The sequence below is a fragment of the Nicotiana tomentosiformis genome, chromosome 1 (genome assembly GCF_000390325.3).
Source record: "Nicotiana tomentosiformis chromosome 1, ASM39032v3, whole genome shotgun sequence".
Classification (NCBI taxonomy): Eukaryota; Viridiplantae; Streptophyta; class Magnoliopsida; order Solanales; family Solanaceae; genus Nicotiana; species Nicotiana tomentosiformis.
In genome coordinates, this window is record NC_090812.1 from 106,922,894 (window position 1) to 106,949,641 (window position 26,748).

The 26,748-nt window shown below is 36.7% G+C and overlaps 2 protein-coding genes across 4 annotated transcripts; one reads left to right on the forward strand and one right to left on the reverse strand.

The window, feature by feature from the left end:
* The first annotated feature begins 9,687 nt into the window (after positions 1-9,687).
* Positions 9,688-17,106, forward strand: LOC104113820 (flowering locus K homology domain-like). Of its 3 annotated transcripts, none has more exons than XM_009624111.4 (7): positions 9,688-9,823; positions 11,164-11,730; positions 13,844-14,093; positions 15,404-15,552; positions 15,634-15,921; positions 16,245-16,439; positions 16,654-17,106. In XM_009624111.4, exons 2-7 carry the CDS (start codon positions 11,167-11,169, stop codon positions 16,822-16,824), a joined length of 1,617 nt encoding a protein of 538 aa, XP_009622406.1. In that variant the 5' UTR covers positions 9,688-9,823; positions 11,164-11,166; the 3' UTR covers positions 16,825-17,106. The 3 variants fall into 3 exon arrangements, with proteins under 3 accessions (XP_009622406.1, XP_009622407.1, XP_009622405.1); XM_009624112.4 differs by having other exon boundaries at positions 9,709-9,827; XM_009624110.4 differs by having other exon boundaries at positions 9,726-9,843.
* A 644-nt stretch (positions 17,107-17,750) lies between these two features.
* Positions 17,751-24,566, reverse strand: LOC104113819 (probable fructokinase-4). The gene is made up of 5 exons (XM_009624109.4): positions 24,036-24,566; positions 21,017-21,267; positions 20,578-20,869; positions 18,994-19,146; positions 17,751-18,608 (listed from the first exon to the last, which is right to left on the reverse strand). The coding sequence occupies exons 1-5, from the start codon at positions 24,405-24,407 to the stop codon at positions 18,216-18,218; spliced, it is 1,461 nt and encodes a 486-aa protein (XP_009622404.1). The 5' UTR covers positions 24,408-24,566; the 3' UTR covers positions 17,751-18,215.
* Between the last annotated feature and the right edge of the window lie 2,182 nt (positions 24,567-26,748).

The window sequence follows — 26,748 nt, forward strand, 5'->3', positions numbered from 1 at the left end:
CTTAATAAATGGGCATATATGCAGCTACTACGATGGGAGGGGCAGGGGTGGGACGGGGGGACAGGGGGTGGGGCGGGGGACGGGAGGCAAGGGGAGCAAGGGAGCTTATAGGTTGAGAATTGGGTCTTGGAACATGGGAACATTGACGGGTAAGTCTATAGAGTTGGCAAGGATCCTCCAGAAGAGGAACGTAAATATAGCGTGTGTCCAAGAGACTAGGTGGGTAGGATCGAGAGCGGGGGATGCAAATGGGTATAAGCTATGGTACTCTGGAGTCCTGAAGGGTAAGAATGGAGTGGGGTATTTTGGTAGATAGGGATCTTAGAGAGTCTGTGGTAGAGGTTAGGCGGGTGAATGATAGATTAATGACTATTAAGTTTGTGGTTGGTGAGTGTACCCTAAATGTCGTTAGCACTTACGCCCCGCAAGCACGCTTGGATGAGGAGGTTAAAAGGCGCTTCTGGGAGGGATTGGATGAGATTGTGCGTAATATTCTGCCTGTTGAGAGGTTAATTATAGGAGGAGATTTCAATGGGCATATTGGGTCGTCTGCAGGTGGCTATAGTGAAGTGCATGGCGGCTTCGATTTCGTCTTCTTGAGCCGAGCGTCTTTTGAAAACAACCTCTCTATCCCCTTTGGGTAGGGGTAAGGTCTGTGTACACACTACCCCAGACCCCACTAGTAAGATTTCATTGAGTCGTTGTTGTTGTTGTATATACAGCTACTACGATGCTTTACTTGAATAGCAAGCTAATTGTATATAGAGGTGTGAGATGGGCAAATTAGACTAAATTTGAGCCGTTAAAATGGGTTGAATTAACAAACACATAAGGTCATTACCCCCCCCCCCCCCCCCAAAGTTTGCTCAATCAAGATGAATGTGTCAATTGGACTACACAAAGCACGGGCAGATCCAGCTTAGAGCCCATGGTGCACATGCACCCATGTTGTTTGACTTTAAGAGTGAATCTTATATACAAATTGTATTTTGAAAAGTTGGTTCCATGTTGCAGTCTGAACCCATGCATTGTGAAAAACAGATGCCGGGTGCCTTACTGGCTTGATTTCACAGAGCTTCTGCTAATGTATACCCATGGCCTAATGTTCCAAACTAACGAAAGCATTTGCTAATTTCTTTTTAGTTTTTATTCTTCTTTTTCATTTTCTTTTTCTTTGCCCATTCTACTTTTTCTCTTATCTTCACTTCATCAGAATATGTATTCCTCAATGCAATTTCGTTACACCTTTTTTTAAAATCTCTTTCTTTTAAATTTTTGTTTTTCTAATTCCTTGACTTCATAGGATTTGATACCGCAAGACTTCATGGTGAACAACAAAGTATTCAAAAATTAGCTATTGGTTACTTCAAATTAAATTAGAAATTGTCTATCTTGAGCTGCTATAAATAATTTACGTGATTGTAGGATTTCAATTACAAATGAAACTCGCTGAATAATGTTTATATTAATTCCAATCAAGTTACTGAATTTTTGTCTGCAAATATTTCACACCTAGATAGAGGTTTTTTACTTTTGGCAAGCAATTCACTAATAAAAAATTAGTGATATGCTCTACGGCCTTTTGGTATCTTCTTGCTTTTTCTTGCAATCGATGCGCACATATATCAATTTTTTCAGCTATCTATTTTCCACCTTGTTTTGAATTTTGACATCAAGAATAATACTTTAACATTTATTTATTTTAGTTAAAGTTTTCGAATAGGCTTTAGACAATATTACTCGATAATAGTACATGTTTTATCTCTGATATAATTAATAAAATAAAATACAAATTTACTTTAACAATAATATATATATATATATATATATATATATATATATATATATATATATATATATATATATATAATAGTTTATTGTATCAAATAATAAGTCATAAAATATTCAATTTTTTCACATCGCTTGACACTATGACTAGCATCAGTTTTACGTTAAAATCGATAGTTCAGCCATTATTTTTGAATCATAGATAGTAGATCCGCCTTCGAAACAAAGGGTCATGACTTAATCAGCTCAACTTAAACTAATTTTCATTTATTTGTTTCTTTCTTATTATAATTTATTTAATTATGGAAGGAAACTAAAAGATCCTTTTTTTTTCTTTATTAAGGCCATATCTAACTAATCAAATAAAAAAGTATTTTTTTTCCATATTTTGACAAGTTTTCTGATGGGTCGTCAACTTGAACTACATACCTGACCCAGATTGGTCAAAATCTTCACATAAGCTAACTTGGCTTATGCCTACTTGACTTGCCAAAACTAGGGGTGTACATGGATCGGGTTGGTTCGATTTTTATCAAAATCAAACCAAATCATTATATCGGTTTGGATTTGTTCGGTTTTCTCGGATTTTTCGGGTTTTTATTACTTAAATATTATTTTAATTTTACTTTATTAAATTTTTGATAAGTAAATATATGTTTAGTAAAAATTTAAAAAATTGACAAATATATTATCTATTAAAATATTCTTATAGGAGAATTTACTTAGTAACACATGATAGTTATCTTTTTAATTGTCTGACAATAATTTTTTTTGTTGATGTACACTTTTAAGGCTAATCGAATTTAGTAATTAAACATAAAAATCAATACGATACGCAAATAATAATAATCACTTTAAATTCGAAAAAGATATAAAAATTTAATAAATCTTGACATATGAATATGGAAAAACAAAGAGACCGACGCATTTCAGTAACACTTGATAAGAAAGTGATCATAGAACCCATTATTTAAGGTTAATAAATATGGAGCACTTCATATTCTATTAAATATTATATCACGTAAGAGAATCCCAAATATTTCTAGACATTTTAAAAGAAAATTCTACATAAAATCTTAAAAATATATATATAATTATATATTTATATGTCGGTTTGGTTTAAATTTTTTTACTCAATACCAAACCAAATCAAACCAAACCTAGTCGGATTTTTTAATCGGTTTGGTACAATTTTCCGATTCGGTTTGTACACCATAGCCAAAACTATGCCTAGTCCAATCTATCCAAACTTGAGCGTGTTGAACGAATAATATTTTCACGGGCGAAATTTGGTGGTACCCCTAATTGCAGGCCGGCTTATTGTTGCAACTTGCAAGCACAAAGAAGAGCCAGCCGCGAAAATATGACTTTAATTTACTTCGGTTGCTAATGATAAATAGTATTCGTTCATTAAGACATCCCTCGCTGCTTCAATTCAGGATTAAGTGTTATATCAACTTCAAATTAAGAAAACATTTCTCCGCCCAGGATAATCAACTTCGTCATACTAGAAGATTATTTTTCATAAGTAAATACCAGGATAATCAATAAGACTATAAGACTTAAGAGACTATGCAAAGCAAAGAAGACTACAAGACTTAAAACAACATTAGAGAAGGTTTGGACATTGATGGATCATAAACCACAACAAAGAAACAGCAAATACTTTTAGGAGTAAGGTCTGCATATATATTATTTTCCCCAAACTCTAGCTTACACTGAGAAAATATACTGGGTGGGTATGTTAGTTGTTGTTGAAGCGTAAACAAATTTTCAATTAAAAAAATGATCTAACTACACAATCATCCAAATTATTATCATATTCTACTGTTCCCACGTTGTTAGCAGTTTTGGCAGAACAAAGGGTAACGATATAGTTTTCTACAATAAGAGTGCACAATTCTAATCAACCAGCTAAAGCAGAAAAGTGCAAGGACTCACAACTGTAAATGTTAATATTACCAAAAGACCTGAAAGCCACAATATCCTTTCTGAGTATAACAGTGTCCTGCTATCATATTAGTGAAGGCATCATATTTATAAAGCTATATTTTGTTATAAATATGTATTGTTGTAATAAATAATTAAATCATATTAAATTTTCTGAAATATATAAACAAAACAGAAAGTTAGTAACACTTGTTTAACGAAATAAATTCTGAAAAAATAGTATAAGAATAAATCGAGCCCACTGAATACACAGTGTATCCTTAAGGAAATTATTCCCCTCAAGTACCCGAGGTGCTGGAATATATCCTCTCAGGATAGAACGATTTAACTCACCGGAGTGTTGGTACCAAAATCGCCGGTGAACAGTGAGTCACTCGAAGGCTGTAAAACACACTGGAATTTTTGTGCAGAAGAAGAATAAGAAGATCAGAAAATTTCGTAAGGAAAGATTCTGGGATTCAAAGTATATTTATAGAGTTATTGGCACTATTTCTGAAAAGGTTTGCAACCTTTCAGAAACAATTATGGCTATATCTTTGACCGAAGCCGAGGGAGCGACGACGACGGCGGCGCGAGACTTGCCTTCTTCTTAATTATTTAAGAGTTAGAAGAAGAGCAATTATATATATATATATATATATATATATATATATATATATATACCCATCAAAAGTCTTTTCTTCCTCCAATATGGGACAATGTCCCTTTGCCAAGGAGAGAAACTCAAATATTTCATTTTTCCTCCATTTCTCATTCACCCTCTTTAAGCTACACAAGCTTAAATTTCCAACAATCCCCCACATAAATGGGGAATGTCTATAAAATAAAGGAATGCACGGACGCGTCTGTGTTTTACATGCAAGAATTAATTGCATCTGGATAAGTAGGTTTTCCTTTGAACTTTCCGTAGTGAACTTATATCGGATATACTCGGTCAATCGGTAGATTTGATATCTTTGAACCATCGAGCTTTATTGTATACCTAGACAACATAAGTCACACAATCAATCCTTAACCATCTATGGTTCTCACGATTGTGTTCGTTTCAACCATGAACACCGCATGCTTTCATGAGTGCTTAGAGAATGGGCATTTACTTTCATTCCCCTTGAAGCGGCTTACACTTCACACTCATATAGGTAATTTCTAAACGTGTAATCCTATAGACACACTATCTGGTCATATCCTGCCAGATTTAGCAAATCATTAAAAAACTTTAAGCTTTGTTGACTCATCAAAAAGTCTTAATGCTTTACCTCGATTTTTGAACATTGTCTTCATCATGAGAATGGGTTGAGTTATTTGACAATGTTGAACCGTCATTCATAACTTTGTTTGATCTCTTTGAACCTAGCTCGTGGGATCTCTAGTCTGCTAGGTAGAGTTACCGCCATGATGACTTGTCCTAGACCTTAACCCCATTCCCTTTGATGATCTTTCAACTGCCTCTCTAGATAAACCTTTTGTAAGTGGATCCGACACGTTATCTCTTGACTTTACGTAGTCAATTGCGATAACACCACTAGAGAGTAGTTGTCTAACGGTATTGTTTCTCCGTCATATATGACGAGATTTTCCGTTATACATAAACTCTCTCTGGCCTGCCTATTGCCGCTTGACTATCACAATGTATACAAATAGGTGCCAAAGGTTTGGGCCAAAATGGAATATCTTCCAAGAAATTCCGGAGCCATTCAGCTTCTTCACCGGCCTTATCTAAAGTTATGAATTCAGATTCCATTGTAGAACGGACGATGCACGTTTGTTTGGATGATTTCCAAGACACTGCTCCACCCTCAATTGTGAAAACATATCCACTCGTGGATTTAACTTCAGATGATCCAGTGATCCAATTTGCATCACTATATCCCTCGATCACAGAGGGATATTTGTTATAATGCAAAGCGTAATTTTGGGTATGTTTGAGATACCCCCAAACTCGTTTCATTGTCATCCAATGTATGTGATTGGGATTACTTGTAAACCGACTCAGTTTACTAATAGCACATGCTATATCTGGTCGCATACAATTCATGACATACATCAAAACTTTCCAATACTCTTGCATAGTCCAGTTATGAGTCACTTTCACCTTCATTCTTTTGAAGCACATAACTTACGTCAATTGGAGTCTTGGCAATTTTGAAATCCAAATACTTGAACTTGTCAAGTACCTTTTCAATGTAGTGAGACTGTGATAATGCTAGACCTTGTGGAGTCTTGTGAATTCTGATTCCTAAGATCACATCAGCAACTCCTAAGTCTTTCATATCAAATTTGCTAGCCAACATACGCTTAGTAGCATTTATATCAGTCATGTTTTTGCTCATTATCAACATGTCATCAACATATAAACAAACAATGACTTCATGACCTGGAGTGTTTTTAATGTAAACACATTTGTCGCACTCGTTGATTTTAAATCTCTGAAGCCGAAGCCGAACCGAGCCGAGCGAGTGACGACGACGACGACACGAGGCTTGCCTTCTTCTTAACTCTTTAAGAGATAAAAGAAGAGCAATTATATATATACCCATCAAAAGCCTTTTCTTCCTCCAAAATGGGACAATGTCCCTTTGCCAAGAAGAAAAACTCAAATATTTTATTTTTCCTCCATTTTTCATTCACCCTCTTTAAGCTACACAAGCTTAAAATCCCAACATATTTCTCATAAACCAAGTAGTACTATATATATATATATATATATATATCAAGATATTCACTAGACGAAAATCTTGCACTCTATATGTGATAGAAAGATGGATTCATGGAAATCATATCCTCTTTAAATATATTTAAGAAGTGGAAAGGAATCTCACTATCTCTGGATTTGAACTGAATAGACTGGTCCTATTACAGAGACATACTTTAATATTCTGTTACAAAACTTCAATGATGTGATAAAGAACTATGAGGAGCTTTCTTGAGTTTATTACAGAGACATACTCTCTTGTATGTATTTGACTCTGTAAAGACAGAGACTTACAAGAATTTTAAGAGAATAAAATTAATTGGTGGAAGGAACTAAGGTCAATCAAACAGAAGATAAATAAAGCTATTCCTCCAGACAATTCAAGAAACAAGTCAATAGAGGAAAATTATGAACATCCCTTAAGAAAATGTGAAGTTTTAACTATTAATAAATGAAAAATGAATATGAGAAGTTCAACTTGTCTTAGAGGCACAGGTACAACAATTAAGAAAACGGAGAAGGACAAATAAGCTATTTCATACAGTTCAGGAAAGCAAAGTTACGGCTCTTTTGGTTTGAAGCAGCTAGAAATATTAAAATATTATAGTTAAAATTTAAACCTATGACCTAAAGCAAATACTGTTGTTTTCGTCAAAAATAGCACCGGCTAGTCAATTTTCGGACTAATAGTTAAAACATAGCCAGCGTTTGTAAAGTTATTCAAAAATAGTCACTATTTTGCTGAAACACAGAAAGTTCCAGCATAATATGCTGGATTATGGAGCTTCTGCGTATAAATTTCAAGCATATTATATTGGAACTTGATGTCGTGCTATAATTCCATATATTTTGACGTTATTTACCCTACTTGTTTGTTGTTTGAATGCTAATTTGTGCGACAATTGAGCTTAATAGAGCTTATTTCACATGTAGGAATGCTTGGACATGAATTGGAGAAAAGTTGCACGAAATGATACCTCAGAGCTACAAAATGGAGCAATAAAAGAAGATGTGCAAGGCAATGAAAAGTCATGGTCATAGACAGTGCAAGGCATTGTCCACGGTACTGTCATTGGCACCCCTGACAGTGCCTCGCCCACAAACATTGGCGCCCCTGACAGTGCCTCGCGCCGACGATACTATCCTAGCCAATTTGATTTCCTCACTATTTTTGGGCGTGTAAACTTCGGCCCAACCCTATAAATACCTCTTAAAGTTAGTTTTTGAAGGGTTAGACATCATTAGAGAGGCAAGAGGCTACGAAAACGCTTTGGAAGCACGAATCACTCGAGTTTTTCTCTCCGATTTTCTTTAATTTGTAGTTCAATACTTTTAGATATTACTATGATTGTTTACACAGGTATGAGTAGCTAAACCCGTCATCTAGGGTTGATGGAACCAATTGTTGGATGAAGTCTTGATTGCGTTTTGATATAATTGAGCCGTTTTTATTCTTTAATTGTTCAACTATGTGTTTCTTGTGGTTAACTGAAGGGCCCTTTGATTAATCGTGTCTAGTTATCTTGTGTTGCTTGAGAGAGAACATTTGATTAGATTGTTATTGAACAACGCTATTTTCGAGTAACTTATGAGATTAATTACTTGAATTTAAAAGCGGGATTAGAGATAGCGAAGCTTTGGCGCGATATTTATGAGTTATACGAATTGTCAGCTAGAGTAGTTCGATAAAATACTTCTAGTAAATTTTATCGTAATTGATCGAGAGATAATTGCGGTAAACAAGAACTCATCATCTTTAGAGAGTGTTGCGGTGAGATTATCATTAACGTGTCAGGAATTAATCCGGCAATTGGGAAAATCATAAATCCTAGATCTTTTTATTCTTGATTCAACCTTATTCTTGCCGGTTGATAGTTTTTATTGTCATTTCTTCTTAGTGAAGTAATTTTTGTTAATTCGCAAATCAAATCTTGAATTGTGAAAGTTGTCTGAGCTTATTTTTAGTGATACTAAAAAGTTATAGCAAATAGGTTAGTTCCCTGTGGGATTCGACTCCGTACTCTTAAACTGAATTATTTTTGTAGCGATCGTTTAGTCTTTTTTATAAGGCATAGTTGAGCGTGATTAGAACTCCAACACAGAAAGTTCCAGCATAATATGATGGATTATGAAGCTCCTGCGTGACTGCGTATAAACTTTCAATATATTATGTTGGAACTCCATCGCATTATGAAGTTCCAGTACATTATGCTGGTATCTCATATGTAAAAAAATTCGAACTCCCGCATATTATGCTGGAATTTTTTCGGATTTTAAGGGTGTTTTACATGAAAGAGTGGCTAAATTTCGATTACTTTTGAAACTGTGACTATTTTTCAATTACCAGTTATAAATATGTCTATTTCTAATTTTTTTCCCCGCTATTTTCACTTATGCTAAGAGATTCAAGTTTATATTTAATAATAAAATAATGTTTATGCCCTATTTGCACAATATTATTTTTGGGTGAAGAGGACTAAATTGAACCCTTTCTTTCCATCTAGTTCCACGCTGCCATAAGGGGTCAACTCGTTAATGTATCCAATTTGGCCATTTAGGTAGCAATAAATAAGATGGACATCAAATTTTACATGCTAAAAGTGAACTGGAAAATCAGAAAAGACCTAAATAAATGCAATTGTAAAACCTTGACAAACAAAAAAAACACCAACTACCTAGAATCATATGGTTTGAAACTAATTAACGGCTCATACTATACTAGGATTGCAAGATTGATTTTTTTGAAAAAATAATATTTCGTAATTATGTAGAAGGGGTCGGAGGATAACGATAACCAAATTGTTCCTATTGTATCTTTTAATAGTTGCACCCATGTCTATCAACATCCACTTATTGAGTATGTTGGGTAAATAATACTTAGTATTAATAATAACACTATATGATTCATGGTTAATCACAAATATATGGATCAAATAGACACGATAAATTCATCTGGCACTTCTTTGGTTGTTTTATTAAATAAAGCTATCTTAATAGATTTTTCTAATTACAAATTAAATGTGTATGCTTCACTTTAATTCATTCCAATAATATTTAAATTTCTCCCTTAATCCATTGTGATAACTTATTATCAATCTCTTCCTAAATAAAAAAAACAAAACAAAAAGAATCAGCTAACAAATTGTCCTGAAAAATGTTTGTTAAAAATCACATTCATATGTTTCACTAGTTCTCCAATTAGGAAGTTCAAAATGACGAATACAACAAGTCTAGGGAGTAAATAGCAATTATCCAAAAATGACAGCTCCCTCTATAAAACCTAGTGCCCACATTCCTCCCCATAGCTTTTGGTAACTCTTTTATTCTCCCGCTCTTCTACACAGTTCTTCGCACTCAAATCTCCTTCTTCGAACTCGCAAACTTTCAGTCTCTGTAAGTTTGTCATGTTAACGGTATTCATTTTACAATTCTCGCGTATTAAGTCTATATTTTTCTCCGTGTACATAATTTGTAAGTTTAATGTTTAAAAAATTTGGTGTCAATTTTCTTGTTTGTGGGAGGGTTTATGCTTTGTTTATGTGTCTAGGTATTTTTTGTTCTGGAAAGATATGGTTCTAGAAGGTTCTGGAATTGCAGGTTTTGTCAATTAGGGTTTTAAAAACATCAGGGTTTTGGAGGTCGTAATTGAAGTAGGAGATTGTACGGAGCTTTGGGTTGATTTTTTTTTTGGTTGGGGGTTGGGGTATCTCAAGGTATTAAGGTTTTGTATTTTTGCAGTTTCTGGACTTAGTTCTTTGGTAACGGGAAATCAGTGGTTTCCAGTAGATAATGTACCCGTCCCTTCGCTCTTCCCCACTTAAATACCAGACTTAGTTCACCATTATGATTTCAACTTGTGAAGTGGCGAGATGCAGTAATACCTTTGCTGCTGAACCGAAGCCTTGGGGGCTTCTGGGCTTAGTAATAGAGGAAGATTTGATCAAATAAATAAGTTGTAATATGTAAGATGTTATTGGGTTTTGTGACTTTACACTTCAGTAAGCTATTGGGGGGTTTTTACTCTTTCTTTTTTCTGTTGATAAGATTCAATCTAGGGATTTTACTTGAGCAGGCGAGGTGTGTTTGAGATTTTCTTGGTTCAGTGATGCATTTATGAAATGATGATGATAAGGCTGTTCTTTGAAGGCAAAAAGGAATATGTATTTAAACTTAAACACAAGTTTATTCTTTTGCTATAGTTTAGGTGCGGTTAGTCTATTGTAAATGAAGGTACATGCTGTGTTAGACATGCTTAGTCTTCTGCACAACTTGCTGTAAACCTATGTAGCACTTTCTTAGTGATTTTGTTCATCAATAATACTTTAACATTATCAAAAAAGAAAAATAAAAGTTGAATTTTGTGTGTGCGATTCTTTGGAGTTGGTGATGTCAGCATGGAGTTCAATTTATTGGTCATTCCCAATCCTTTTCTGTGAGCTTACAGGGTCTGTTCTTGCATTTCGGCTAAACTTTTACCTTGTCACTGTTTTCCAGTTTTAATCTTCTAGTTTCTTGAAAATCTTTAGGGAAAGAATATTAGAAAGGATGCCTTTTCTTCTATTTCTCATTTTTTTCCGGGTGAGCATAGGGTACTGACTTCACGAAGATAAAACTGTTATGTCCCAGCTTCTGTACGGGTCAAATGCAGGAGGCCATCAGGGTTCAATAGTTTATTTGATCAATTGGCTGTACTCTGGGTATTTTTCTAAATGTTTTATTTATTTTTCTTCCAGAAAATGGCTGATGAAAATTTAGAGCAACCTGAGATGGGTAACTTGCATGACACGGAAAACGTGGATAATATGGACGATGCTCAAGACAACAATAATTTGAATGGCACGGATAATGGGCACGGCTCTGATCATTTACACGATGCTGATCACGTGCACGACGCAGATCAAGTGCACGACACAGTTCACGTGCACGACACAGATCATGTGCACGCCACAGATAACGTGAACGACACAGATCATGTGCAAGACGCTGGTAATGTCCATGGTACAGAGGACGTGCATAACATGGATAATATTCATGATTCAGATGCTATTCATGGTGTGGATAATGCACCTGAGGAGACTCATCCTTCTGAAGAGGTACAAGTTGCTCGAATTGATTCAGGAGCCAGCGAAGAAAAACGATGGCCTGGCTGGCCAGGAGAAAATGTTTTCAGGATGTTAGTTCCTGCTCAGAAGGTTGGTGGTATCATTGGCCGCAGAGGAGAGTATATTAAAAAGACCTGTGAGGAGACAAAAGCTCGCATTAAGGTTCTTGATGGTCCTCCTGGGACCACTGAAAGAGCTGTGAGTTGCTGAATAGATATTGTCATTTACACTTTTAGTATTTACATAATTATGGACATTTTTGTATATTGTTATGCTTTTAATGATGTGAATTTATTTTAACTAGATAACCGGTGATGGTTTTGGTGCAGAAAGCTACATGCTCCATTTCTCTTCTTACTGCTCGTTAACTCTTTTTATGTGCTTGCACATGTTAATATAAGCATCCTTGTGTGAGCTTCACCCATCTTCATGCATGTAGGATTATGATTATTTTTATTTTGAGTCTTGCCAACTTCCAGTCAATTCAGTGGTTGTCATGCTATAGCTTAAGGTTGATCTACAAGTGTTCTTACAGCTATTAGAACTGCTTGTTAATGGTGAAGTCTTCTTTTTTACAAAATGCTTGCTTATGGGCATGGTTTTAGGTATATCAAGGATAATTTCAATTGACTCATTTATTATTAGGCTGTATGAAGTAAAGATGCCTAACTCACCCACCCACCACATATACCTGAAAAGAAAAGAACAGAGGTTCAGGGAATCCCTTTAGTCTCAGCCTTACCCTGTGTCAATATGTTATTGCAAGCGAACTGAAGTGGTGATAACAGTACTGTAGTAGTGATCAATCATACATGAAATCTATGTAAAGAAGCAGTAGTAAAAAGAAAGCAGTAATCATCAACGTTGATAGTAGAATCTACTATCTCAAAAAATAAAGTGAGGGGGAAATGGTAGAAATAAGAATACTATACAGCTGCTTGAACCATAATAATGACTTAACGTCTTTGAACTTCAGAAGAGAATTTATTATTCAATTAATTGAACCATAACTATGATTAACTTCTTCAAAGTGGGCTAAAAACAATCCAGTAACACAACCAAAATGATCTCAGAAAGTTTCTTTTTCATAGTAACCGACATGAGTGTGTGCAGGTTCTTGCCCATATAAGGAAACATTTCAATGAAAGTGCGCTTTGTACTAGAAGAACCAAGATCCAGACTGCAGTCATCAGCATTGAGCATTACAAGTGCTGAAAAGTTTTTCTGACAATCCATGAGAATTGCCTTCATCCAATATCAGTTTCAAGAAGCATTGCACCATGTCTGGTAACTTCAAAACTTGGTTGGTGTCTTGCCAGAAGGTGTTCACTGTATGAAAGAGGAAGTTAACAAACGTAACTAACAATTTGCAGGACATAACTTCCAGATTAAGAACATTTAAAATCATTTATACATATGAAAAATCATAAAGTTGAAGTTTATATGCTAGGGTATAATCGAGAAGCTTGTAAAAGGAGTTGAGTAGAATTCATCTTTTTAATTTATGAGAAGTTGCGCGAAATCTAGCAGCATTGTTTTTTCAATTGACTATACCAGATGGATAAGAACTTGCTTCTATATTTCTATGGGTATGCGTAGCTAAATAGTCTTGAAATAAATGAAACGTTGGATCTGTATTTAACAATTCATATGGAATTAAAAAGGCTTAAAAAGGCATGTTAATATGTGGGCATATCTATAAGGCTGCACGCTGCAGACTCATTAGCTTATAAACGTGAATACACTTGGCGCAAAATGCCTGTGTCCTTTCAAAATGCCTGTTGACTTAGAGCTACTTATAAATTGTAGTTTACTCTGCAAGTCCTTTTATTATAAATTGATTTAGAGCTACTTTATAGATGTGAGTACACTTGGTGCAAAATGCCTGAGTCCTATCTAAATGCCTGTTGATTTTGAGCTACTACTTATAAATTGTAGTTTAAGTCTCTACAAGGAATCTCTTTTTTAAAGTTTTCACTACAAGGAATTTCTTCCCCCCCCCCCCTTTGCTGGTAGGTTCTTTTGGTTGGTTGTTGGAGAATGAGCTAGCAGTAATCGTAATAAAACCGGCATATTGGACTCTATATTCTTGCTTGATTCCAGCAGTTTATCTTGGAAGCTATTGTTTTTTGCTTTTTTAATCTGCTTGTTATACCAGTATATTGATGCTGCATTATGTGTAATCAACTTTGATTCTGGTTGGAACCTAAACATATCGTGAACAGTAATTGTGCTTTGGCAAAAGTTGAATAAATGCATATCTTTCTTTATATTGTGCTGTCCGTGGATTGATAATTCTTTTCTGCTATAGGTGATGATATCTGCCAAAGAAGAGCCAAGCCTATCAATTCCGCCTGCTATGGATGGTCTTTTGAAGGTTCACAAGCGGATTGTTGATGTAGACGCTGATTCAGCTAGTGCTCCACCAGGCGCTGGTAGGCCAGTCACTACAAGACTACTTGTGGCAGCCTCACAGGCTGGAAGCTTGATTGGGAAGCAGGGTTCCACTATTAAGTCTATTCAAGATACATCTCATTGCACTATTCGAGTAATTGGAGAAGGTGCCTCACTTTAACTTAGATATCCGTGTCTTGTGTTGTTTCCTTGAGAATCTGTCAATCTCGCTACTGATCCACTACCGCTAGTCATTTGCAGTCCTTAATGCCTTTTAATGCTGTATAATCTATAGGTATTTCAAGAGAAATTTGGGTCTGTACATATCCTTCTCTAAAGTTTTTCTACAAGGAATAATATATGTTAATCTTAAAATGACTGAAGGGAGGGATGGCTTAGTGGAAAGGGCCCTCCGTCTCCAACTAGGAGGTTGGTAGTTCTAGTCACTAAGGGAGCGAAGTATGAAAAGCCACACTTGGCTCCGTTGAGTGGTTTGGGGTGTGTGGGGTTTGCTCTAGCAAAAAGAGAAAACAGACATGTTTGCTTAATATGGTGTAGGATTTTTGTGAATAAGCTGTAGGGTCTTTGATAGCCCGGGTCGACTTGCTAAAAAGTCTTATTCATGTTTGATTTATATGAACATATTTTTACTATAAACTTTGCTTCTAGGATCCAATTTGTTTTTGGACCCCTCGAAGGCTTCTTGGAAATCTTCTCAACCCCTACCCTTTTAACCTCCTTAAAAGGACTTCATGGAGATCTTTTAATATTTAATGGACTTGCTAGAGACTAGAAGTTCCTTAAATATGGGAAATGCCCTACCTTTTGAGTGTGGTTTGGACTATTGATTTATGTAATTGGAAATAACCAATTAGGTTTACAGAGAAACCTAGATTCCCCACCTTTTCCTGTCTTTATTTGAACCTCTGCGATCTCGAGCTGATTTTAGGGGTGGGCACATGGGGTCCTAAGAGGATGTGAAGCAAACTAACACTGGTACAAGTTGATCTTTAATTGTTATTGGCAATTATGTTTCTTTTAGAAATACTCCATTTTAGAAATTTTATTTGACTAGTGAGCACTAGAGAGTTTTGTGCATATCATTTCTGAGTTATTGAAATAAACAAAAACCAAGATAAGGATAATTCCAGATGTTGAAATTTTGGAAACCTGGATTGGGGGAGTCAAAAGAGAGAAGAATAGATAGAAAAAGCAATGGAAGAACAATTAGAAGAATAACACATAAGTTTCTGGGTCCTTCTGGTTAGTTTTCCTTTGTCTATTGTTTACTTCTTGAATTATATGAATTATAAACAAAGGACTGTTTCTTATTAAAAGAAGACTACGTCGTGAACTTGGTAAAGCTCAAAAGCTGACATGTTATGTTGTGTCTGTTATTATAACTTCTCAATTAAAATCCCCTTTTCCTTCTGGATATGTAATTTAATGTTTAATTCCCATCAACTGGATTCTGCAGAGCACCTTCCAGCTTTTGCCCTTCCTGATGATAGTGTTGTTGAGATACAAGGAGAGCCCGCCGGGGTGCATAAAGCAGTTGAAATGATTGCTTCACATCTCAGGAAATTTTTAGTTGATCGTAGTGTCATTGGGGTATTTGAGATGCAAGTAAGTCTACTGCTGGTTTCAGTGGATTTTGGCCTTTCTAATAATACTCTTTGAAATTATGATTCTTTTTTTTCTGCTCAGATGCAAATGCCAAATGCTCGTCCAAACCAGAACATGCCTCCATCTGGACCTTCTCAGTCATGGGCCCCTCCACCATCTGGTTTTCCTGCAAATGCTCGGGGTGGACCTGGTTTTGGGCCCAACCCTCAGTATATGCCGCCTCCACGGCAATTTGATAGTTATTACCCACCGGTAGACATGCCTCCTTTTGAAAAGCAGCCTCGTCAGGCCCCGCCTCTTTATGGTAGAGATGTTTCAATGGGAACTCATGGTACAAATGTGCAAACACAACAATCCATGGTTACAAAGGTGTGTTATTTGTATGCATTCAATCTGATGAATGCAACTACCTAATTTACACATTTTCTGCTAACTTAAGATAATTCGGGAAGGAGGATTCTGATCTTGATTAAATAAAATCACCCAACAAGGTACAGAAAGAGGTGGGCATATACATCATGCTATATATGTTGCACGTTATAAGAATCTGGTATCCTTTTGAGGATACTACCAAATAGATCCATCAAGTTGTTGCAAGTCTTGCTTTCTTTTTTGGCCTTTAATTCTTTTTATATAGAACTGCAACATTCTGCTTTCTGATGTTCTTTTCCCTTGATCCTTTTTCTTTAAAGGTCACACAAAACATGCAAATTCCTTTGTCCTATGCCGATGCTGTCATTGGGACCTCTGGTTCAAATATTAGCTATATTCGTCGGACCAGTGGTGCATCTATTGCAATCCAGGAAACAAGGGGTGTTCCGGGTGAGATGACTGTTGAGATAACGGGATCTGCATCACAGGTGCAAACAGCGCAGCAATTAGTTCAGGTAGTATCTGCTGATAATTTGATTATTGAGCTTCAATTCACCTTTGCTGTGGGTAATATTCTGTCTGTGGATAGGGACAGTGATCTTGTTTGGAATATCACTGGTGGTGCCCCCTTTTTTTTGTTTTGGGGGGGGGGGGGTATGCACTATATAAAAATGTGGAAACAACTTAATTGTTGAAATGTGGAGTTTTACCACCCTGCTTTTGGTGCAGAATTCTATTGCTGATGCTGCCAGCTCAATGCAGAACACTGCCGCTGGACCACCTTCCCAAGGTTATAATCCATATTCTCAAGGTCCTGTATACAATTCTTCATCTAGTAGCACTGGCCATACACCTGGCGCGGATTATGGTTCCATTTATGGATCCAGCTATGGTTATTGATGGATATCTTACTTAGACCAGTCATGCTGACACAATCATGAGATCTGAAGACATCTGCAGTGGGAAAGTTTTGTTGTTAGTTAGGAGGTGTATCATGATTAGTCGTAGTGGAGGATTGGATGCATTAGGTGTTGAGGTGGAATTACTGGTTTAGCATTAGTCATTTACATTCGATTTTGAAATGTTTAATTACTGGTATATTGCACTCAGTACAGGGTTACATTTTACTCGGTTTGACAGACGCTATGTGATCAATATAACTAAAACAAATTCACATTTTTATGGGCATGGTGCTCATAGGTGTGTTATTAATTAGCTAGATGGCATTATCTAGTCTTTTGTAGCTATTCTAAGTTTACTTCATGTGAGTTTTGTGTTGTGATGGCTCTGTGCATGTGCTTTTACATAAGGGGGTTTGCAGAATTATTGTAAGGGATAATGCATCTGTATGGTTCATGATCGCTGTTTTTGTTGAATGACATGTAAAGGTTGGATGTTAAGGCTTAACTCACGCTTCTATCAGAATTTTCAATTCTATGATGGTATCTCGTTTTCAGCGTGAAATACTACTATTTGCTTCGACGTAATGATTGGCACAAAGTATAGGGGGTTAACTGGACCACTAACGCGGGGAGTCTAAAGGAGAAAGACTGTATTGGACTAAACGAGTGCAAGTTGATGCAAACCAGAAGAATTTAATTTGACTTTTTGTGACAACATAATTGTCGAATTTTTTATGCCTCCTCAACTGCTATGATGTACTAAAATCTGATACGGTATTAATACACTTGGATGACGCACTGATACTCCATTCCTACTAATAGCAACCAGATACTGTGAATCTCTTCCAGTATGTCCTTTGGGTTTACACAGGTGTTGCTTCACAGATTTTTCAAAGGGAAGAGACGTGACACAAGAAAGGGAGGTACGAAAGAAGGGAAAAATTTATACGGAAGGGAGACGAGACAGAATTCAGCCCAACAATATTAATCATAAATGGTGACAACGGCCTGGCTCCATCAACTCATCAAGCAAACAAAAATTGGCTTCTCCTAATATTCCAGGTGGTCACAGATGTAAGAATCAAAATACAGGAAGCAAGGCACAGCTCCTTTGGAGCAATCAGAAATGTCATCAAGCAGGAATGCTCAATTGATGTGCTAATTTCCTCTCATGCATGCAGGCAGACCAACGGACAGTATCTGGGCACTTCTTATTTTTAGACCAAAACTGTCAATTCCACCACCGGCAAGGCAGCAACCTTAATAATACCGAGCATATCATAATGAGCAGGCTAGACCATCTCCAATTCAAGCATTTCTTTCCATGATGGTACATATGCCACAATCAACGTAACAGCTACAAAAATCTATTTGTCCCAGAAGACCATTTCATCTCTTTGAAGGAGCCGCAACCTTCTTTGCTGGTGCAGATTCAAGCTTAGGTAGCAGTTCTGATACCACCTTTTGCACGGAGACACGGTTCACCTGATGGTTACCATTTACAACCAATTTTGACAGCACAGTTAAATCCTGAGAGTTCACTTTATCATTCAGTACTTCATCCCAAAACTTATCATCCTCGTTCAAATCTGATTCCTTCAATAGTTCCAGGACCTTCCTCAAACTGGCAACATTTCTACCAGCACCACACCCCATAGCAGTTGCAGCACCCACCGCATTCGCAAGGGTTAACGTATAACTCAAAGGCAAGTCATGTATGAAGCCAAATGCAATTGCAGCCACGAAACTATCTCCACAGCCCACAGTATCTATAATATTGACCTATTACAAACAATGGGTAGATGAATTGCATGTATCAGATAGGATAAACATTTGCCAGCATGTATCAGATAGGATAAACATTTGCCAACATGTATATACCAAATTTGGGAAAGATGCACTAAACAGAAACTGTACGATTCCCACTTATTCCGAGTGGGAGAAAGGGAGAGAGAGGGAGAGAGAAGAAAGTTATGTTGTTTGGTCATTAATCAAGTGCTGCACCCTCTAAGTGGGGGTCTCTGAAGAAAGACCCCAAAGTAAAACAGAAATGTCTACAGGATAAGCTAATTAATGCAAGAGGGAACAAGTAAACTTCTGTTAAGAAGATGAATCGAGTAATTTTTCACAAGAAACAACATTTCCAATGGGTCAGGAAAATTGATACCTTGAAACCAGGTGCACAAGTTATGCTCGATTTGGTGATTAAAATTGAACCCTTCGGGCCCATCTTAACAATCACCCACTTGGTACAAGCTCCATTCTTGAGCAGCTCCTGGCCCGCCAAGATTGGGTCATCAATACCAGTTAAAGATACTGCCTGGAGAAGACATAGTGATTCAGATAAGTAACAGATATAAAAGAGTGAAGAAAGGGAAAGAGGGGATTACAGTAAACCCGTCCACTGATTTACAGGAAAGGAAGTCATAATTTCAGCAACATGACCAGAATATACAAAGTTTAAATTCAGCAACGAGGAAAAAGCCAACAAATCAGCTCGAACATCATGTTACCGTTGCTCAAGATGTCAATTTTACAACTACAGTAAACCAATTCTTTGATATACTAGGGATGAGGCTATATCCATGGATCTACCAAATCCTAGACCCTGCCAAATGGAGCCATTTTTGCCTTCCTTTCTGTTCTCACACGTCCTCTTTGTTTTTTCCTCTACAACTTATTAAATTTAAAATGTATATGAAAACGAAAAGTAGAAAGAGGTGGTAGTAGTGCAAGGAAATAGGTGCTACATAAGAGTGTTTTTCAAGTAACTGTGGGTTGTTTGCTTTAATTTTCCCCTTTGTACAGGCGATTTCTAATTTCTGATACAATTAAAGGTGCTTACCAAGTAACTGATCATTGTTTGGGTTGAAAATCAAGAGAATTAATACAGTTATAGTTTAGAGTATATCTAAGTTAGAAGTGAACATTCTAAATAGTTATTTCACAACCAAGGAATATTGGTAGCTAGGAAAAGCTTCTTACACTTCCCTTGTTTAGGAAACTTAACTTAAGTCTACTGTTTCCTTATTTCATTAAGCTCCTATAAAGCTTTTATACATTTTTTTGAATCAAGTACAATTTTATTGATAAATGGGAAAGCTCCTGTACAGAAGAGGTATGCCAAAAAAGTAGAGAATCTACATAGAGATATGATTCTCTATGTAATGGATGGTCCATGCAATTGTGAATATTTGACTAAGAGGAAAATGGGAATATCACCCAATTAAACCAATTTTCCCTCTCCCTAACCTTGTGATAGAATCAGATAAATTGTGAACAAAAGGAGGATATCATGCAAAAGGGAAAAGGGGGCTACATTAGCCTACAAATGAAAAGAACTACACAGCCTGAGTGAGTATAACTTTCTTGAACTTTTTTATACCATACATATTAGCTGCTTCTGAGCTGCATAAAATTTTGTAAAAATTTCAAGCTGTACTTTCCAGATTCCAGTCTATACCATAACTTTAGCCAAATATGACATGTTAAGTAAGATAGCTTTTAGCTATCAGAAGAGCTCTTTCAAAATGAATAATTTAGCTCATTAAACTCGTAGGAAGAACTGGTTATATTTAACATCTTCAAATAATTGGGTTATATCTAATTAAGTCACACACCGAGATGCAGGACAGCAGAAGGCACGAGCAATAAACCGATCAATAAAAAAAAGAAAAAGAAAAAAAGAAGGCACAAGCAATAATAAGTTACAAGTGTGACCAAACAATTGTTAAGAGTATGACATACAAACCTCCTCAGAAGTCAGGAGAAGCACTTCACTCATCCTCAACAACTTGCCAAGTGCTCTTTTTTCTTCAGGTCTTCCTGCAAGAAGGCTCTTACCTCGTGGTCCAGGGTCAAAAAAGATAGATGTCCCAGATTCAACAGCACACTCAACAGCAGATTCAAGAAGGCTCGGGGAGAGCTCATCAAAGTCATAACCATTGCAAAACAGGATCTTCGATTGTCTAATGGCCATCTTTACCTCAGTAGATAATTTGTCCATCCAATTGAATGCAGGATCCACATTAAAATCTGCACGACTGGAAAACATTAACATCTTAAAGGTTAGACTACTCTGAGGAACATCAAGTGGCCCAGACACTGAGCAAGCAAAGACACCTCAGATGGGAGGGGGAACAAAAAGAAGTAAAGGAAAAGAAAACTGGGAAAAGCAAGATTAAAAGGACCTGCAAAAACCATGTCTCTGCAAAGGGTCCACTAACACCCAGCATAGTAGTGTTTCATAGTCAGAACTTGGAAGATTAAGTGCTTCACTCTGCTCATTCATCCCAACAATACTAATCCCCTCATCACTAAGCACATCAATGAGGAAGCGTCCATATATTTCATCGCCAACATGGCCAATTGTGATACAGTGAAGGCCAAGCCTTGCAGCTGCTATAGCCACATTACAGTTTCCACCTGCCTCCCAATACCGCTGAAGCAGAATTAAATTATCAGGATATCACTTTATATGGTTATGCAGATACAAGAATTGGAACAATATAAGCGGATTGATGCCAGGCAAATACCACCCATTCTTCAGCAGCACTATGCAATCTGTGGTACCTGGACAATGTTTTAGTATTTCTACATTCCACTTAATTAAAGAGAGGTCTAGACACCATATATAGGGCTAGATATCAAGAACTAGTGAATTGCACAAAAGTTATTACATCCCAGAATTTTGCAAATGTTAAGAGATACAACTGAGGAGATCATGCCAGCTTTCAAAGACGATGATATCCAAGCACATAAAGTGCACATTTTACTTTGTTAAAATTAGTTGGTCCGAACCCAAACGGTGGTACCTAGACTTAATCATCAAGGTAGTTCATTTAATCTGCAAAGGAGCTCAACCATATTTGACCCACGTTTTCATTAGATGCCTTGTTAAAGTTTTTGATGCTCTAATAACTAGAGTTTCACAACTTAACAGTGTCTCATTGTTGATAAACTACTGGCAGCTAATGTCGTATATTCACCATATTAATAGTTTAAAGTCTAAAAATTATATATAATCATCAACTTAGATTGATTATTTTTCAACTAACCAAAGATCCATATGAGTGAACTTGTTTGATAATAAGCATAAATAGGGGCTTTTGTTCTGGACAAACTTATTGAGTTTCATAGTACTCCTTGCATCCTAATTGTTTTTTCTGGAAGCTTTACGGGCTTTCTGATAGTATGATTGATATCATTTCATTTGTATAAAACTTTCACAAACTTTCAAGACTTCAAATTTTTTTTATGACCGAGAAATCCCCAAGCAACCAGTGGCGCATGGTTGAAACCCGGTGGATAATGGCTCCCTCTACCCTTATCCACTTAAATACCGAGTTTTGTTTGCCACAAGATTCAAAACCTTGACATCACCTAACCCAAGCATCACGTGATGTTCTCTACCAAACTAACTTTTCGAGAATAATTTTTAATACGGAAAAGGGCTAAAAATACCCCTATCGTTTGGTAAATGGTTTACTTTTATGCTCTGTCCACCTATTCGTCCAAAAGTGCATACAACATTATCTTCTGGCCTAAAATTACCCTCGCAACTGACGGAAATTTCTGTGGTACCTTTTTTAATTTGTTGGCAGCACGTAATTGGGCCACATGGCTCCTTTGTCCAGATGAAATTTAACCCGCTCCAATTTTAAACCGCCCAAACAAATTGAAAATATTTTAAACAAAAAAGAAAGAAAACTGAATCCTCACCCAACTCGTCTCCTCACCCACCCGTGTTGTCCACCTGCCGTCCTCCTCCTCCACATTGTCCGAAACTAGGTTATTTTTAGGCAAGTGAATTTTTTTTTGCCCTATTTTCTTTTAATACTTTTTACCTTTCTCTTTCCTTTTTTTTTTCATTTTCCATTTTCCCGTTCATTCTTCATCATCTCCGGCCAGATTCTTTTATTGAAAACAAAAAAGCACCACTGGACTACCACTTCTCCACCGTGGACTTGGATTTGTTAAAAAAATTAATTCAATATTTCTAAATGAAAGTGGATTATATGCAGAATATAGAGATGGGGGGGGGGGGGGGGGTCTTTGCCGGAGTTTGATTTTCCGGCAAGAGTTTCAGCTTTGCCGACAAAACTCGAACTCTAACAGAATCATCTGCTGGGTTTTGGAGCCGAAAATGGTGGTGTTTTGAAGGAAGAAGAAGGTATTTTGAGGCTGGTTTTGACAGTGCGATGCAACTGGTTTTTGGAGTTGCATTAATGGAGGTTTTTTGGTGAGTTTACATAGCTATTTTCATGGTGGATAGCGGCTGGTCTCAGCTGGCGTTTGTGGTGGTGTTTCGGGTGATTGATGACTAGTTTTAGAAGCTTGGTGGCTGCTGCATTTTATGAAGGCTGTAGCTACTTTTTTGGAGGAGAGGCGAGGAAGATGGAGGTTTTTACAGTGGGCTGGTCCAATAAACTGGGCGGGTTTAAATCTGGAGCGGGTTAAATTTGATTTGGACAAAGGAGCCACGTGGCCCAATTACGTGCTGCCAACACATTATAAAAGGGACCGCAAAAATTTCCGTCAGTCGCGAGGGTAATTTTAGACTAGAAGATAACATTGTATTCATTTTTGGACGAATACGTGGACGGAGCATAAAAGTAAACCATTTACCAAACAATAGGGGTATTTTTAGCCCTTTTCCGTTTTTAATATTTTCTTCTATCGTCCTAATATAATATATAAAGTCAAATTCATATATATAAACAGCACAGAGAGAATACTTGGTTTCTACAGTAGCACCAACAACCTTGTGAACCCAGAAAAGTTTTTGCTACTACAAACCCATAACAACAAACAAACAATAACAACTAAGCCTTAGTCCCAACTTGTGGGTTCAACTATATGAAATCCTCACCGACCATATTACTTAATATAAACTCATCTCAGACTAATACTATACAAAATAAAAATAAAAAGTACTCTAGAAGTTTTTGTATTTTGCACTGGCATACAAATCTCTGAAAGTCTAATCAACTCCTAGAAAAGCATAGGGCGTAAAGTAGAAGTGCTAACATGATTAAAACTCATTTTCAACTAATAGGTGTCGCTTATCATATAGATATATTTGTTCCACTGAAGCAACAAATACGAATTAAAGTCTAATTAAGTAAGAAAAAATCTGGAAAAAAGAAAAAACAATCGCCTTTCTTTAAATTTAAACTTGTATGTTGATTAATGAAAATAAAAACGAACCTTATCGGGAGGGGATTTGGATAACTGTTCCATATAAGCCTTACGGTGTTCTAAAGGCTTAGGAGGTAACTGAGGGACATTGAGAACAATATCGATACAGAGATTCCCAAGAGTGGCAATATCAACATCTTTGACAGCAGTGATGCTTCTGAATTTGTCATCGCCATTGTTGAGAGAGTTAGGGCGGAGTTTAGGGACGGCAATTTCGACGCCTTTGCAGTTGAAAAGATTCTTCCTGAGTGGGGGAATTACAAAATTAGGGTTTTGGGGAAATAGATTTGGAGATAATAAAAAGGCATGATTGTGGTGGGTAAGGGTTGCAGAATTGGAAGAAGAAGGTGGTTTGAGGGATATGGTGGCGTAATGATGCATTCAGCTAACTCTCTCTCTCTCTCTCTCAGTCACTGCTCTCAAACAAAATTTCAGTTTGACATTTGTAGGAAGAGAGCAAAGTCAAAAAATGGAGATGGGACTAATGAACAAGAATAGAGTGTAGAGAGTAGACAATAAGGCAAAATTGGAAATGGGACTAGGTGGTTCGGATAATAGAGTGTGGAGGGCTAAATGAAGATAGCACTAAGTGAAAGGGACACCCGACTTATTTCCAAATAAGTAAAAAAGTCTTTTTTTTTTTTTTTTTGTTACACTCACACAAATTGAAACGGAGAGTATATCTTATCATATCATTTTATATTTTATATCATAAGTGAAGACCCTGCGTTAAAGTCAAAATGCTAAAATGATCATATAAAGTTAAATGACTATTTTGCCTTTCAACCAAACAAAAATATTTTTGTACAAAGATGTAAATCCACATTCTAATAAAATATTCCTAAACATGACTTGAAAAATCACTCTAGTAAAGTCCTCCCTAGTATCATTCTAAGCCATGTCATGCAGTCATGCAGTATATCAAATTGCCTTCCCAGGTGCGCAAGCAGATTGATACAATTTAGAGAAACTTCACTAGGCCTACGGAGAAAGGAGGCCTAAATGTGCACAAAACTGATTTTAGGTACCCATTCAAGCCTAGCATGGAGGATGTATAATAACCCAATTACTTTGTGGGCTAGAGTACTCTTCCATAAGTACTGTGCTGCTAGAAATCCAAGCAGGCACATAGTTTCTAGGACCTGACAAAGTGTGAGAAATGGGTGGATAGTGTGTAGTAAAGCTACTAGATGGATAGTGCATTCTGGGGATAAAGTGAGCTTCTATAATGATAGATAGATTCCAAACATAGAACCACTTAGGGAACTTGTTTGTGGCCTCCCTAAACAAGGGAGAAGACAACCTCAAGGTCTCCTCCTGCGATCTTAATGGAGAATAGAACCTCCAAACCTCTCCTTCACATTGACTGATAATGCAGTGATCACCATTAACAATATTATCATCCATGCCAACTTTGATAGAATGGACAGGTTAGTCTAGAATTTAACTTGTAATGACAGGTTAGTCTAGAATTTAACTTGTAATGGTACCTTCTCTATCAAGACTGCTTACTCCTTCATTGAAGGTCAGCAGCCTCACCAGAAAAACAACACTAGGAAGCATTTCATTTGGATTTGGAATCTAAAGATCCCCAACAAAATCAAGTCTTTTTTGTGGTTTATGATACATGGAAGACTCCCAACTAGCCAATACCTGCACTCAAGGAGTATTAACATAAATTCCACGTATTTTTTTTGCAATAAAGAGGAAGAAAACATAGGCCACATGTTCCTTAGATGTGATAATGTGAAGCCTTTTTGGGAGGCCCTCTCTTTGCAAAGTACCAGTAGTGTATGTATATATAATGTTGTTACATCTCACCACCAATGAGAAACCATCTTTCATAAGGTCAACCAGCAAAAATTCAATAACATACTAACATGGGGCCAAATGCTTACTTTCTATCTTTGAAAAATTTGGCTAACTAGAAACAACAACTATTTTAACAAGAGAAAGGAGCTTATCTCCTCTAGCCACACAATTGCTAAGGCAGTTGAGTTCCTACATGTAGCTGGTGATTGCTTATCTAGGAGCCCTAAGCAAGTTATTAGTGTCAAATGGGAGCTACCGAACCCAGGAACTTACAAGCTTAATACAGATGAATCAAGACTCCTAAAGGGCAACAGAGTGGGCATGCGAGGGATAGTGAGGAACAACAATGGGACTGAGTAATAGGTTTTATGGAAAGACTTACAAACACAAATAACACCCATGCATAATTAACAGCTTTTATGCAGGGATTAATACTGGCAGCATCGAACAACTTCATTCCATTGGAAGTGAACTTAGACTCAACAAAGGTAATCCATATCATTAACAAAGGTCACCTGTTTTATGATGCTATGGTATGTAAATGCAGGTTAATGCTAGCAGCACTGGGGCATCCACCCGTAAAACATGTATACAAAGAGGCTAATAGGGTGGCTGATGCACTAGTGAAGGAAGGAGTAAAACAACAAAGGGCAGAGAATAACTTTTTGGTAGTTTCTTCGGTGTTTGTCAATGAAATACTATAGGCAGACATCCTAGAAACTATTTTTGAAAGAAAAATAATCGAGTGTAACAGTATCAATGAAGAAAAAAAGATGACAAAGGAACTTAAGGGCGAGGCATTTTCGGGGACTAGCCCGCTTCCCATTACTCAATAGGACAATTTCTCATACATAATTATGGGAACCATTGAAAGGTGACCGACTTAGTGAGTCCGATGAATTGTTGGAAC